Source organism: Neophocaena asiaeorientalis, unplaced genomic scaffold (genome assembly GCF_003031525.2).
Source record: "Neophocaena asiaeorientalis asiaeorientalis breed wild unplaced genomic scaffold, Neophocaena_asiaeorientalis_V1.1 scaffold317, whole genome shotgun sequence".
Lineage (NCBI taxonomy): Eukaryota > Metazoa > Chordata > Mammalia > Artiodactyla > Phocoenidae > Neophocaena > Neophocaena asiaeorientalis.
The window spans coordinates 3,793,107-3,808,797 of record NW_020173114.1 but is presented as its reverse complement, the minus strand read 5'-3'; the positions used below and the strand labels follow the sequence as shown (position 1 = coordinate 3,808,797).

General features: G+C 32.4%; 1 protein-coding gene across 1 annotated transcript in view; it reads left to right on the top strand.

Annotated features, from left to right (window-relative positions):
• Positions 1-15,691, top strand: part of HFM1 (helicase for meiosis 1) — a 118,426-nt gene that overhangs the window by 33,538 nt on the left and 69,197 nt on the right. Inside the window, exons 13-20 of the mRNA XM_024743640.1 lie at positions 1,169-1,212; positions 1,320-1,421; positions 1,805-1,950; positions 2,887-2,981; positions 3,612-3,745; positions 4,544-4,591; positions 8,990-9,070; positions 14,787-14,878. Of these exons, the coding sequence (XP_024599408.1) occupies positions 1,169-1,212; positions 1,320-1,421; positions 1,805-1,950; positions 2,887-2,981; positions 3,612-3,745; positions 4,544-4,591; positions 8,990-9,070; positions 14,787-14,878 (742 nt within the window). The remainder of the gene's footprint in view (positions 1-1,168; positions 1,213-1,319; positions 1,422-1,804; positions 1,951-2,886; positions 2,982-3,611; positions 3,746-4,543; positions 4,592-8,989; positions 9,071-14,786; positions 14,879-15,691) is intronic.

The window sequence follows — 15,691 nt, the reverse complement described above, 5'->3', positions numbered from 1 at the left end:
ATTTAGTATTTCCATACATTTCAAAATGATCACCATGATAAGTCTAGTTACAATCTGACACTATGCAAGATATTATATAATTATTGACCATATTCCCACACTCTACATTTTGTACCCATGACTCATTTATTTCATAATTGGAAGTTTGTTCCTTTTAATCTCCCTCACCCATTTCTTTCCTCCACCCACCTCTCTCCCCTCTGGCAACCACCTGTTTGTTTTCTGTATCTATGACTCTGTTTTTATTTTATGTTTGTTCATTTGTTTTGTTTTTTAGATTCCACACGAGTGAAATCATGTGGTATTTGTCTTTCTCTGTCTGACTTAGTTCACTTATTTGTCTTTCTCTGTCTGCCTTATTTCACTTAGCATAATACCCTGTAGGTTCATCCAGTTGTCACAAATGGCAAGATTTCATTCTTTTTTATGGCTGAGTAATATTTTACACACACACACACACACACACACACACACACACACACAAACACACAAGTACCACATGTTCTTTATCCATTCATCTATTGTTAGACACTTAGGTTGCTTCCATATCATGGCTATTGTAAATAATGCTGCAATGAACATAGGGGTGTATATGTTTTTTTGAATTGGTGGTTTTGCTTTTGTTGGATAATACCTCGGAGTGAAATTGCTGGATCATATGGTAGTTCTATTTTAAAATTTTTGTGGAATCTCCATATTGTTTTCCATAGTGGCTGCATTAATTTACATTCCTACCAGTAGTGCATGAGGATTCCCTTTTCTCCACATCCTCACCAACACTTATTTGTTGTCTTTTTGATAATAGCCATTCTGACAGGTGTGAAGGTACATCTCATTGTGGTTTTGATTTCCATTTCCCTGATGATTAGTGATGTTGAGCACCTTTTCTTGTTCTGCTGTCCATTTGGGTGTCATCTTTGAAAAAAATTTCTATTCAGGTCCTCTGCCCTTCTTAAAATTGGATTATTTAGGTTTTTTTTTTCTTAGTTATAAAATTAGGGACTTCTCAGTATGAAAGTTAGATATTCTCTGCTTCTTAAAGATGGTTTTCAAAAAATGATGTTGTGAAAATATTTTGATATCTGTAATCTTCAAAATAATTAACTAATACACTAAGAGTTTTGATGTTAATGGGAATAACTCAATAATTTTGTGTTTTTTAAAATAGGTTACATAAGTATGCATATTCCGTAAGAGATTCAAAACTGAGAGGTAGGTTTAGAGATAATTTTTGAATAGTATTTTCAGCTATAAATAAAAAAAGCCAATTACTGATGAAATATCAACAGTACATAACAGATGATATATTTCTTTTACAGATATCTTAATACATGGTGTTGCTTATCATCATGCTGGTATGGAGCTGTCAGATAGAAAAGTAGTTGAAGGAGCTTTTACTGTTGGAGATCTACCAGTTCTTTGTAAGTAAAACGTATTCTTATGAATATTATAAGATCTTTTGGAAAAAGAAAAAGCTCAGGTATTCTGACTTATTTCTGCTTTTCTTCCAAGAATCTAAAATTATATATCTATCCATACATATACGTGCTATAGTAAACTCTCTGGCAATTTTAGTTCTTTATCATCTTACTGAACATAGTGCAATTTGAAAAGTAAGAATTAGTAGCTTTTTGGTTTTAAGATATAGTATTTTACGTTGTAATGTTTTCTTTTTGCTTTTTATTCTAAATTTCCTATATATGAGTTTTATTACATTTATAAGAATATATCTTTTATAAGAAAATGTTTACTTGAAGCAATAAAGTTATATGACTTAAAAGTAATATTCCATAATTTGATGCAGTTACTACCAGTACCTTAGCCATGGGAGTAAATTTGCCTGCTCACCTAGTAGTTATAAAATCTACAATGCATTATGCTGGAGGAATGTTTGAAGAGTACAGTGAAACAGACATTCTACAGATGATTGGTAGAGCTGGTCGACCTCAAGTAAGTGACAGTGTTTCACTTTTTGTAATTTATTTTAAAGACAAGATAAAAAGCAAAAAAAGGATATAATTATGTATTTTTTGTTAAACAAAAGATTAACATTTCACGTTTAGATTAGGTTTAAGCATAAATGTAACTAAGAAAATGTACTTTACTGGAGGAGTAGAAGTAAAACAAGTCTCACCAAAGGAGACATACTCCCTTCATTCCCTCTAAGCTCCCACTGGTTGATGAATGGTTGGGTTGATAAATGGTTGGGTTTATTAATGTGTATGCTGTTAAAGGGTTTTTTTGGTTTTAAGTATTTTTGTTTTTGTTTGTTTTTTATTCTGAATAGGGATGCTATTGGCATTTTGGATGGGACAGTTTTTCATTGTGTAGGACTGTCATACATTGCAGAACATGTACCATCCCTGGATCCTAGCACAAAATGCCAATAGTGGTCCCAAGATATTGCGACAATTAAAAATCAGCCCATACGCATTATAAAACATGGCCTAATCTGACAAATTCTTGAATAAAGAAGTCATTCATATAGGTACTAAGGGAAAATTTAGGAAGAATATCTTTTCAAAGAATATCAAAATATTGTGTCATACAAATTTATAATTATTATAGGATAAATTAGATTATAAATAAATTGCCCCGAATCTTACAGCTTTTAACCAGTTACCTAAGTTTGTTTTGATTTTACTACTGCCAAAATTATGTTACATTGAAACCAAAGTGGTACTTTTACATCTATACTCTTGGAAGGTTTTTAAGTCAAATTTTCAGTTAATATTCAAATTCAGAAGCATTTTTAAGGCCTTTTTGACCTGTTGTTTAAGACAGGGAACTGTTTAATATAAAATGAAAATCTTGAGTTATTGAAGAAGACTGGTATCAACATGTGCTTTTCTTTACTACATTTCTGTTTTCTTTTTTTCCTTCCAGTTTGACACTACAGCTACTGCAGTTATTATGACTCGGTTAAGTACAAAAGAGAAGTATATTCAGATGCTAGCTTGTAGTGACAATGTAGAAAGCAGGTAATATGGAAAAATATTCCCAGAAGATGTTAATACGTTAATGTTAGTATAGGCTGTATTTTTCCTTTTAATATATTAGGGGATTTTCTAAGGCCATTTTCTTGAAACTTTTCAATAATCTAATTAGAAAGTGTGTACTTTTAAGAAATTTAATAGTTAAAAAAGAGACAGGGTAATATCTTTGTTCAGCAATACTTCTTAGCATGCAGTTGCATGTATCCTTGTTATAAAAGGCCAGATTAGTAATGGGAGGAATGTAATTTTCACATCTTTTTACATCTTTAAAATTTGCATAATAGTAGGAGACAGGCAACCTGAGACCTTTTAGTAAAGTGTTTGATTATAGTACTTTTGGGGAAAATAGGATGTAATCCACTCCCCACCCTTTTTTAAAGCAATAATGTCTTCTAGATCCATGGAGTAGAGAGAAATCTATAATGTTTTTAAAAGTTAAACTGACATTTTAAGGTTTTGTCATATTTTTGAAAATTAAGTTAACTTTCGTGAATTATTAAAGTAACAATATTATTCAATTATATTATTGAATTATTCAAATATTATTCTAAACAAGTAACAGTTGTATGGCACTGAAATATATATTACTAATGAAAAGGGTTTTTTTTCCATTAGTTTGCACAGACATCTTATTGAGCATTTAAATGCGGAGATAGTATTGCATACCATCACAGATGTGAATATTGCTTTGGAATGGATACGATCAACCTTGCTTTATATCAGAGCCTTGAAAAATCCATCTCATTATGGTTTGTTACTTTGATTTTGAAGAGTAGTAATTTTATCAAGCCAATTGGGCCTACTTTATACTAATAAGTCACAGAATAGATTATAGAAACTAATAGTTAGCAGAAGTAAAAACAATTATAACAAATACAGTTAGAGCAAGAGTAGAGAAACGTGAGAAATATTTATCTGTTTTACTTCTAGTCTTTTAATAAGGCTTGAAATCAACACCATTAAAAATAGATCTTTTAGAAAAAAATTATCTCAAAAATTTTTTAAATGCCTAAAATTATTTAAAATAAGTTAAAGTCAAAAAGAAATTTTGAATTTTGTCTGAACTGGTGTTCAAATCAAAGTATATAGTAATACTGTTGCTGCTGGAATTTTCTTCTTGCTTCTAAAGCTAGCACACATATGGTTATGTTGCTTCTAGAGGGTTCTTTCATGTGGTACAGGTTATAAAATAAAAATGCTTGGGATTGCAGAATATCAGATTAAAACCTGATGTGTTATAATACCATTCTAATACACATAGGTTCAAAACTTTCAGACCTCTAAGGAAAAAAAATACATGTAATATTCCTGGTCACTGTTATACAATAAAAATAACAAGAGATAGCCAATTGATATTGAAAGGATTTCACAACAGTGTTTATTTTCTATAGATGTTTAAGCGTTGTTTTAACTTTAAGCTACTTTTTTCTTCTATTTAAGATTGAGTTAGATTACTCTTTTCTAGTTAACTGGAGTATAAAGTGAGCTTTAAAGATGAATTCATCTCATTGTATTTTATTTTTAATAAATTGTCATAACTTATATAGGTTTTGCATCTGGATTGAGCAAAGATGGAATTGAATCAAAATTACAAGGTTAGATGCATTTCCTTCTAAAAAATTATATTCTATACATTTTAATGAAAAAGTTTAGTTTTTATGAAAGTAAGAATGCTCCGGGAAAGTATTTTTTAAAATAACCTTGTTTGCAGAAAAGAAAATATGGATTTCTTTTTCACAGGTAAATAAAGCTTGGCACATGTACTTTTTTTCTGTATTAATCTATTTATTAATTCTATCAGAATATCTTCCTTTGTATAACATGTTAACTTGGTTTGTTTTTACTTTTAAAATGATCCTGGTCTTTGGAAATGTTGCCTATAGATACTCAACTCTTTATGTTCCTTTTCTAGTCTACTTTTAACTGAAAATATAAACCAAGCTTGATTATGGGCTTCTTATCTTAATCTGTGCTAATGAAGTATTCCTATCAAACCCAGTTTTAGTTTTCAGTTAATCACTCAGTATTTCATTACCTATCTTTTAAAATATCAAAAGATTGTTAAGCATTTATTAGGAGTAGAAATTGCTGCCTCTTCATTGTATTGAGACTGTCTTCCAGGAAAAGAAAACATGTTAGATCCCAAAAAATATTTAGCCAATTTTAATTTATTCTCTACTTGGATATACACATATGGCAAATAAAAATGCAGAGATAAGGATGAAGCAGTAAAATTGTCTTTCTTAAAGAATAAATATATTGTTAAAACATGCTGATTAGGGGCTTCCCTGGTGGCGCAGTGGTTGAGAGTCCGCCTGCCGATGCAGGGGACACGGGTTCGTGCCCCGGTCCGCGAAGATCCCACATGCCGCGGAGCGGCTGGGCCCGTGAGCCATGGCCTCTGAGCCTGCACGTCCAGAGCCTGTGCTCCGCAATGGGAGAGGCCCGCGTACCACAAAAAAACATGCTGATTAGCAATAGCTTATGTTCATGATGCAGCTGTTGAGAAACAGATCTATAATATAGTTGTATTATTCTTTATGTATTGACCAAATTTGTAATGGAGTTTTAAAAGCATATATTTTTTGTCATAATGATCAAATACACAAAATGAGACAGACCAAGAAATATCTTGCTATATTCTGGTAACTGTAAAGATTTAACTTTTCTTAAATGTTCTTAACAGTTCATATTTGTCTTATTTTCAGTTATTATAGGTGACTAAGTTTTGCCTATAAAGAATAGCCAAATTTATTATATAACTGGATAGAATGTTTTGGTTTGCTTGGAGGTCTGCCTTAAATTTCTTAGGAAGGGTCTTTAGCATACAATATGCTGTTTCCTAAATTTTGTTATACTTTCTTACTCAGTATCCTCCAGTAGCTCTCCCATCACTCTTAGAATAAAATGCAAACTTTCACCAGAACCCACAAAGTCCTATTTGGTATCCCCATGCCTATTTCTCTAACTTCATCTCTTGTCACTTTCTCCTCATGTATTCCACTCTGTCCAAATTGGCTATCTTGCTGTTCCTTAACCACATCAAGCTTGTTCATACTTCAGGTCCTTGCACTCTCTTTATTCTTGAAACACTTCTTGCATATTTTACGTGGCCTGAACCTTCATTTCATTCAGGTCATCAAGGTAGTCAGTCCTGGACTACCTTATTTAAACCCACATTTACAGAGACAAAGGCAAAACAATTTCCATATTGTTACTGCTGTTTTCCTGCTCTTGGAAAAGGTGATGTGTTTATGTTGAAAATTAGGATGACTACGTCCTTACTTTAATCAGAAATTATAAGCTGTGTATCTGAAATACATGTAAGCTTAATTAAATAAAAGCTTAAAAAACTCTGTTATTCTTTAGTTCCTTTCTCAGCTTTATTTTCCTTCATAATACCTTTATTTTTTTTTAATTTTTATTTTATATTGGAGTATAGTTGAGTAACAATGTTGTGTTAGTTTCAGGTGTACAGCACAGTGGTTCAGTTATACATATACATGTATCTATTCTTTTTCACATTCTTTTCCCATTTAGGTTATTACAGAATATTGAGCAAAGTTCCTTGTGCTATACAGCAGGTCCTTGTTGGTTATCTGTTTTAAATATAGTGGTGTGTACATGTCAATCCCAATCTCTCCCTTCCTCATAATACTTATCAATACCTGAAATTATTTATTTGTTATTGATTGCTTTCTTCAGTAAAATACAAGTTTTATAGAAGAAGAACCTTGTCTTGTTCACTACTATAAACTTTAAGCTTAGAATAGTGCTCAGCATATAGTAAGCATTCTTGTTTGATTAACTTACTGAATATTAATTTTTTTGAAGTTGCAACTTGAGAGCATTGTTTTTTTTTTTATTTAAGTGTAGTCGATTTACAATGTCATGTTAGTTTCAGGTGTACAGTATAGTGATTCAGTTTTATATATATGTATATTTTTCTTCAGATTCTTTTCCCTTATACATTATTACAAAATATTGAGTATAGTTTCCTGTGCTTATAGAGCAGGTCCTTGTTGGTTATCTATTTTATATATAGTAGTGTGTACATGTTAATCTCAACCTCCTAATTTATCCCTCCCCCTCTTTCCCCTTTGGTAACCATAAGTTTGTTTCCTATGTCTGTGAGTCTCTTCCTGTTTTGTAAATAAGTTCATTTGTATTATTTATTTTTTTTAGATTCTACATAGAAGTGATATCATGTGATATTTGTCTTTCTCTGTCTTGCTTACTTCACTTAGTATGATAATCTCTGGGTCCATCCATCCATCCATGTTGCCACAAATGGCATTATTTCATTCTTTTCTATGTCTGAGTAATATTCTATTATGTGTGTATATATATATATATATATACATATATACATATATCACATCTTCTTTATCCATTCATCTGTTGATGGACATTTAGGTTGCTTCCATGTCTTGATTATTGTAAATAGTGCTGCAATGAACATTGGGGTGCATGTATCTTTTCAAATTATAGTTTTCTCTGGATATATGCCCAGGAGTGGGATTGCAGGATCATATGGTAACTCTATTTTTAGTTTTTTAAGGAACCTCCATACTGTTCTCCCTAGTGGCTGTACCAATTTACATTCCCACCAACAGTGTAGGAAGGTTCCTTTTTCTCCACACCCTCTCCAGCATTTATTATGTGTAGACTTTTGTTGATGGCCACTGATTGTTAATTTAATAGTGGGTAATTAAGAAAATTAGCAAAGACTTCAAAAGCCTTACTTAACCAAACACTTAAAACTATCAAGCTGCCTTAGCAATGTTGCTTAAACTAAAGTATTTTTCAAAGAACCCTGCTTTCTAAGGGCTATGTTTTTGTGAGTGGCTATTCTATGTAACATTGAATAGGTTGTGGTATTCCCATTCTCTGCTGTTCTCTGCCTCTAATCTCCTGGGCTTTTTTTTTTTTTTTAACATCTTTATTGGAGTATAATTGCTTTACAATGGTGTGTTAGTTTCTGCTTTCTAACAAAGTGAATCAGTTATACATATACATATGTTCCCACATCTCTTCCCTCTTGCATCTCCCTCCCTCCCACCCTCCCTATCCTACCCCTCTAGGTGGTCACAAAGCACCGAGCTGATCTCCCTGTGCTATGCGGCTGCTTCCCACTAGCTATCTATTTTACGTTTGGTAGTGTATATATGTCCATGCCACTCTCTCACTTTGTCACAGCTTACCCTTCCCCCTCCCCATATCCTCAAGTCTATTCTCTAGTAGGTCTGTGTCTTTATAGCAGGGAACAGAGAGAACACTGAATGCAACAGGTTACTACAATTGCTCTGATCCCCATCAATCAGTGAGAGTGAACTTGCATTGCTTCCTATTCAGAGGTTCCTTCCAGGTGCAATAGTGTCATATTCAGAGATGCTGAAGTAAATACTAGAAACATCAGCTAAAATAGTCATAGTGGTTACCTTAAAAGAGTGTGGCAAACTAGGAGGAGGGGGAAAGACTGGTGTTTTTTGAACAATCTCTGTAGAACTATTTGACTCTTTATACTTTGTGTGTATATATCTTAAAGCTTTTTTAAAAAGAAAAACTACTGCCGTATTGGAAGTCAAATGGCAAAACAGTTATTTAGACCTGGAGCAAGTCACTTAGCTTCTCTATTCTTTAATTTCCTAACTTGTATATGAAATAATATTAATACCTGCCATGTTGTGTTTTGAGGATTAAATGAGATAGTACAAATATATCATTTTAAAAGCTCCAAGTTGTAAATGTTATCACTTGAGTGTTATTTTTATTATTTGTACTATTTTTACTGTTAGAAAATTTTTTCAGCATATTAGTCAGCTCTTTTGTTTAAATGAGTTTTTTTTTTTTTAACCACTTAAATAGGGACTACAGTTCTTCCCAGAACAATTACACTGAAATACACCTTCAGGATATTTTATAATAAATTCTATTTTGTGTTGATTCTTTATTTTACTAAAGTAAAAAATATGTTTTCTATAATTGAACAGAATTATGTTTGAAGAATCTGAATGATTTATCATCTCTGGACCTGATAAAGATGGATGAAGATGTTAATTTCAAACCAACTGGTAATTTTCCATCATTGTTAGTAAATTTAAAAATTGCTTACTTAAGTCTAAATTAAAATATTTTTTCTACTAAAATTTAGATGATGGTAAAATTGTGGTTTCAGTTCTCAGTAGGGTATCATCATTATTAGCATGATCAATTTATACGAGTTTTATTTCTGAAATTATAGATCTTCTTTTTGACAGGCACAGAATTTGTGTTTGCTAACTCCGGTGACTTTTAGCAGAGGATTAAAATGCTCAAATCTTTGGGTTGCTTCAGTCCTGTCATAACTCTTGTAGCTATCCTTTTACCAATTCTTAATTATTCAAACATTGCTTGTATGGATGGTTACTTAGGCTCCTTTTCTCTCTGTCTCTCTCTTTTTGATTCTATATAGAGTATAACAGAAGCAAGAAAGAATGTTTTGTAGTTTTTACCACTCATGATTAGAAGTTTCTTAGGGGAAAATATTGACTTCATTTTAACAAATTAAACTTTTTAAGAAGATATACTTTACTGAATAAAAATTGGGAAGTATAGGAAAGTTTAAAAAAATCAGACTATCTGTTAACATTTCATGTATCCTTCCATTTTTAAATGCATTTTTACATACTTGCAACTGTACTATAGAAATGTATGATTTTGTATTATGTTTTTATTTGTATTTATTTGTATAAGGTTTTTAAAAACAATTTACCTCCCTAACTCTCAGCCCTAGATTTATAACATTTGTTTCCTCACCCATGGTTCTCATTCTGATAAACCTAATTTGTTTGTGAGAATTACCTTCTTTGTATTCTAGGATGTCTCACTAAAGGGGGCATGAAAATCACTAATATAACTTCTTCATCTATTCTTCAGATACTTTAATTCTCAAGAATCTTATTCCCACTATAATTCTTTCCCTGTGGAACTTCTTGAATCCACTGACAACATTCCTTCTGCCTTTAAACATACCTAATAAATGATATGTGTAATATTTGTCTTCTTTCTCAATCATCAGTGAATACTACCTGATTAATTTTCTTCTTTTTAACATTCTTTTGATTCTCTTTCTGCTTCTTTAATCAATTTCTCTTTGCTGACATTTTTTGCTTTACTATGGGCTTCTTAAATGTGTAGATGTTGGACCTTTATTCCCAGTTTATGATAATTTCTTTGAAAACATAATTTACCTTCACAGCTTAAGCTATGGTCATTATGTAAATGAATTGTAGTTTTGATCCTGGTCTCTCACCTTTGCTGTGACATTTGAACGTTAGTTTTCTATTGGAAATCTTTTCTTACATATATGACATGAAACTTGACACCCAGAGCATATAACAGTTAATTTGACCTGGAATACTATACAGTGGAATGAACATAAAATTTGTGTTCCAAATGCCTGGATTTTAGTCCCAGTTCTGCCACTATGCTTGCTGTGACCTTATGCTCACTGAGCCTTAGTTTATTTATCTGTAAAACAAGAATATATTACGCATCCTACTTACCTTACTGGGTTGTTGTGATGATGAAATGGGATAATGAACATTTACAGCAAAAAAAATTCCTCTGAAAACATGAGTTGTTGCCCTTTTTTGTCCAAGGTTAGGAAAATGTATCTCTACTTGCCTCTTATTCTCAATAGCATAACCGGTTTGTTAAGCCTATTAAAAAATGTTTGATGTCTTTGGTTTCTCTTTCATTCCTCACTCATTCCATGTCCAGGCAGGAATGTCCAAAAGGACAATCCAATCTTGGAGCTGAAAATATTCCTTATCACGTAGCAGGGTAATGTTTCCTAAAGTGCGGTTGGGTTAACTACTTCCTCTCAAAGTCAACTGAGGGTGCTGTTATGTTAAAAATGAAATTAATGAACCCTACTCCAGACCTACAAACCTCACCTTCTAGGAGTAAAACCTAGTAATTTGGATTTTAAGCTTTTTCCCTGGATGCTTCTTTTGCACATTAAAATTGAGAAATGCCTTGGGATTGATGTTTCAATAAATGGTATAGTGAAAATCTATTTAGATCTTCATGTCATACACCAATTTATCTTAGTGAGTGTTCTGGGGTGGGGGGTGAGAGACTCCAAATTAAAATAGAGAATGCAGTTTTACTCTAAACTATCTTCTCTAGGAGATTCATGGGGTTCAGTAGCATACTAAATGTGCTAAGAAGAAAGGTAGTAAAAAAGAGATGAAATTGATTAGCCTAAGATTTTTACATTCTTATTTGTCCGCAGAAATCTTTTAAATGGAAATCCATTAATATTGCAAAGAGCACTAATGTTCTATCAGTGTTCAGTCTATCAATTTAAATGTTAATATCATCCAAAACACCTTTACAGACATACCCAGAATAATATTTGACCAAATATCTGGGCACGCTATGGCCCAGTTAAGTTGACACATAAAATTAACCATCACAGCAGCTTAACATAAAATATACATTCTATCTGAATGTAGCTGAGTTTTCAGAGGAATACAGTATTGTACATGATGCTGTTTTACCTGTTCTTCCTCTGGACCCAGTTTGGTCATGTACTCTGCTTTGAAAGCACATATTATGCAATGCCCAATCATTAGACATTTTGTCCTCTGTATTTATTAACTCAGCAGCCTCAACTCTTGTTACACCCTACACCATCAAGCTACTTAAAACACACACACATAAAGTGTTACATACATGTATGTATATATAACTTTATGAGGAATTTAACATGTCTTTTTAACTGTGCCAGTATTTTTATTAGGATCATTTAGGTTAGTGCTCTTGTTATAAGGTTGTATGAATTTTTTAGTTGTTTGCCTCAATACTTTTTCCCATAAGCCTTGTTATTTTTAGTATGTAGTTTATAGAATACAAGATTTTATAGGAATGCATATACTATATAGTTACAGGAAATAAAGGTTTATGTAAATGTATAGGAATACTATATATTTATTTAAGGCTAAGAATTTTTATTAGCTCTGATTTGTAATAGTTTCATTATCAATCAGTTTGTTGTATTTTCTAATTTTCATTATTTCTTCTTTGACCTATGGGTTATTTGGAAATCTAGTTCTTAATTTCTGTACATATGATGGTTTTCTAGTTATTTTTCTTTTCAGTTTTTTTGTTGTTGCTGTTGTTTTTGATATTTGATACAGTTGCTTTGTATCAGATAATATTTTTAGTATGATTTCAATCTTTTGAGAATTGTTGAGACTTGTTTTATGGCCCAGTATGTGGTCAGTTTTTATAAATATTTTGTGTGTGCTTATCCCTTTGGTTTTAAGCCCTCTCCCAGATAAATATCTCGTTAGTCCTTTGCTGCCTTATAAAAGATATTTCATATGTTTCATTTAGCTGACTTAGTTGCCTTCAGCAGAGGCATTGGTTCATAATTACTTAGCCTGCTATTAATGTGGATGGAAGCTCCTTACATATTATTTCTAATTAATTCTTTCTTTATGACTTCTTGTTCCTTTGTGTTACTATTACTTCTTTTATCTCTTTGAATATTTATTTTTTGTATTTAAATTTTTAGTCTGTATGTTCCGGTAATTCTGCTTCATATAGTTTTTCCTTTTTTAGTTTGTGGTTATAATACTCAAGTATCTAGGTATTTTTATCTGTATGCTTGTGTTCTTGTCCAGATTTTTAGCTATTCTGCCTGCTAATGTGTATAGAAGAAGGGCTCAAAAGGCCAAGTCTTAGTTTGTGCAAATTTATGAAGGATTAACAACCTTATGAAAATGGGCAGTAATTGCAAAAGGCATGGAAAGTCATTAAACTGGGATGCAGATCTTACCTCTGTGAAGGAGAGTGAAGGAGGGAAGGAGAAAAGGAAGGAAAGAGAGAAGGAAGGAGAATTTTATCCTGCAATGCAGTCCTAAGACCATTTGGCAAAGTTGATGAGGAATGTTCAAGTCAAAGTTGCCCATCCAAAGAGTCCCTTGGCTTATAGATCTTTCTTAATATTCCTGCCATGCTCAGTCATTTGTTTGTATCTCCTGAGAAGTGTGATCTTGGTGTGTACATAGTGATAGATTCAGAACATAGCAGTTGGGGCCATCTATCAGAGCACTTCTTGCAGTAGGATATGTGAGAGGTGCATTCTCATGACCTCTGCTTCCACTCCCCTTACCCCAACTCTATGACTTTTACTTTGAAATACCCTGTATTTGCTATTATTCAAAAGCTATATTGATAGCAAGTTGCCTTTTTATTTTCTCTCTTCACTTGCAAATTTTAAAAAATTCTTTCCATTGCTTCTGCCTTGACTCATTTTCTTTATAGCTTTCTTTCTAGTTTATTTTTATACCTTACCTAGGAAACCTTCATCCTTACTAATAAGCCAGCAAATATCAAGCCTTTTCTCAAAACCTTTCATTTTGACTAGCAGGGAGATACCCTATATTAATTTATAAACACCTAGGATAAGAGGAGCATCTTAAAATTTACCCTAAATATAACATATACTAGTTCCCTTGGTAACCATATTCTCGCTATCTCACACACTGCTCTTAGAATCTCCCTTTGGTGAACCACTGCATTACTCACGTTTTGGCTGAACATATTCACTAGACTCCTAATTGAGAAAGTGGCTATTCCTGAGTCTAAGTTCTGTCTACTGTACCTTATTCTTGATGCCTATAAGTGATGGAATGTCAAATTCTTTCCTCTTCAGCAAAACCTGTAGCACATACTTAAATATTAGCCTTTTCTTTGAGCAACAGTATGCCTTTTTCCTCTTCTCAGCTGTTTTTTGTGTGTGTTCACAAGACTTGAAATTCTTTGTAATGTTCTTGACAACTTATAATTGAAGCCAGTAACCTTTTAAATGAATTCCATTTCATCAATTACTTATCCTCACTCTACCCATCCTCCTACCCACAGCCTACCTGATGTTTTATTTCCGAAACAATTTAGTTTCAAATTCAAATTTAATTGAAATATTGCTCAAGAATTTTAAGTGGTCCTCTGTTATTTTACAAATCAAAACCAAAATCTAAACTCCTTTATAGCATTTAAAGGCTATTTCAGGGCCTCTATATTCTACCTTTCATCATGTTTTGATAATAAAAGTAGGCAACATTTATTTAATGTTGGGCACGATGCTAAGTACTATGCATGCATTATTGCATTTAATCTTCTTCACAACAAACATATGAGATGCATACTTTTATTATTCCCACACTACATTAAGAAACTGGTAAAGTAACCTGCACATGATCACCTAGTAACTAGTAAGTGGTGGCCCAAAGATTCTAAGCAGGTCAGTTTGACCTGAATTTTAGTCTTATGTTTATCAAGCCATATCTCTCATTACATTATTCTAAAGATAGTCTTTTAAACTTTACTCTTTTGATAAACAAGTTTTGTTTTTTCCTGAGGTCATAACGGCTATATTTCCTTTCTGCCAAGGCCTATTGTTTACTTTAAAATCCTGCTCAATACCCATTTTCTCTAGAAGCTAATCCCACATGGACCATTCTTTTAGGATTAATTTCCTCTGTACTTAAGTTTGTGTTTGTAAACATTATCATTAATTGGATTTTGTACTCTAGTCTAGCTATTTCACATGTGGTTATCTCCCTAGCTAACCTGTAGGTTCCAGAGACCGTGTCTTCTAGATTTTTTGGTGTCTTTTGTACCTGATGCTGTTAAAGGCACAGCAAAGATGCTAAGGAAATGTTTGTTAAATTGATGAAAATTCAAGTTGTTTCAGCTGATGGGGAATGTTTATTTTTCTGTCTTTTCCCACAGAGGCAGGAAGATTGATGGCTTGGTATTATATTACATTTGAGACAGTGAAGAAATTTTGTACAATCAGTGGAAAAGAAACTTTATTGGATCTGGTAAATTAATTTTCACAAGAAAATAAATATGCAATGATATAGTATAAAATAATATTGGAGTAAATAATTTGTGTATCTCATGCAATTTAAGAATAAATGAGCAGAAAAGAAAGCATTTCTAATAGTGCTTATGTTTTTCCTCCTCATATGCCTTTGATTGTAAGATATAGAATAGTACTCCTTAGAATATATTTCCAATTGTATATCTGTGTTAGAGCTAAGAAAATTCATATACATACCCAAAGTCAGGATGGCAACTGCCTTTCAACTTATGTGGAAATGCTGATTACCTTGGTAGTGGTTACCAAGTGTAATATGTTGAGAAAGAATGTGCTGAGAAAGATTCCAAGATGGTGTGGCATGGTATATTAGGAAAGTCTGCCATGAATGAGGGACACTGAGGGACACATGTGCCTCCTACTTGCAACTCTTCCCTAAATCCTTTGCATCAGAATAATGATAACAGTAGAAAGAGAATAATATTGGTGATAGACCAGGAAAAAGAACTGATTTTGGAGAAGATGGGAGTAAAAACAGGCTATTCTAAGATATCACCAGTGTGGGCAGCTTTGTAGCTATAGCAGTGACTAGAACCATAGTCATGTTTTTGGCACATGGTTAACTGTATTGGTCCTTTCTTCCATTACTGGGGATATGAACATGAAACATGACATTTATATTTATTGTCAAATCCAAACTATTTTTATTTAAAATATCTAAGTTGATTATTGTGATAAGATTATTATACTAAAAATTGCATTAAAATTGATGAGTAGAAGGCTTATATTTTCATGTAAATATTATACTTTTTAA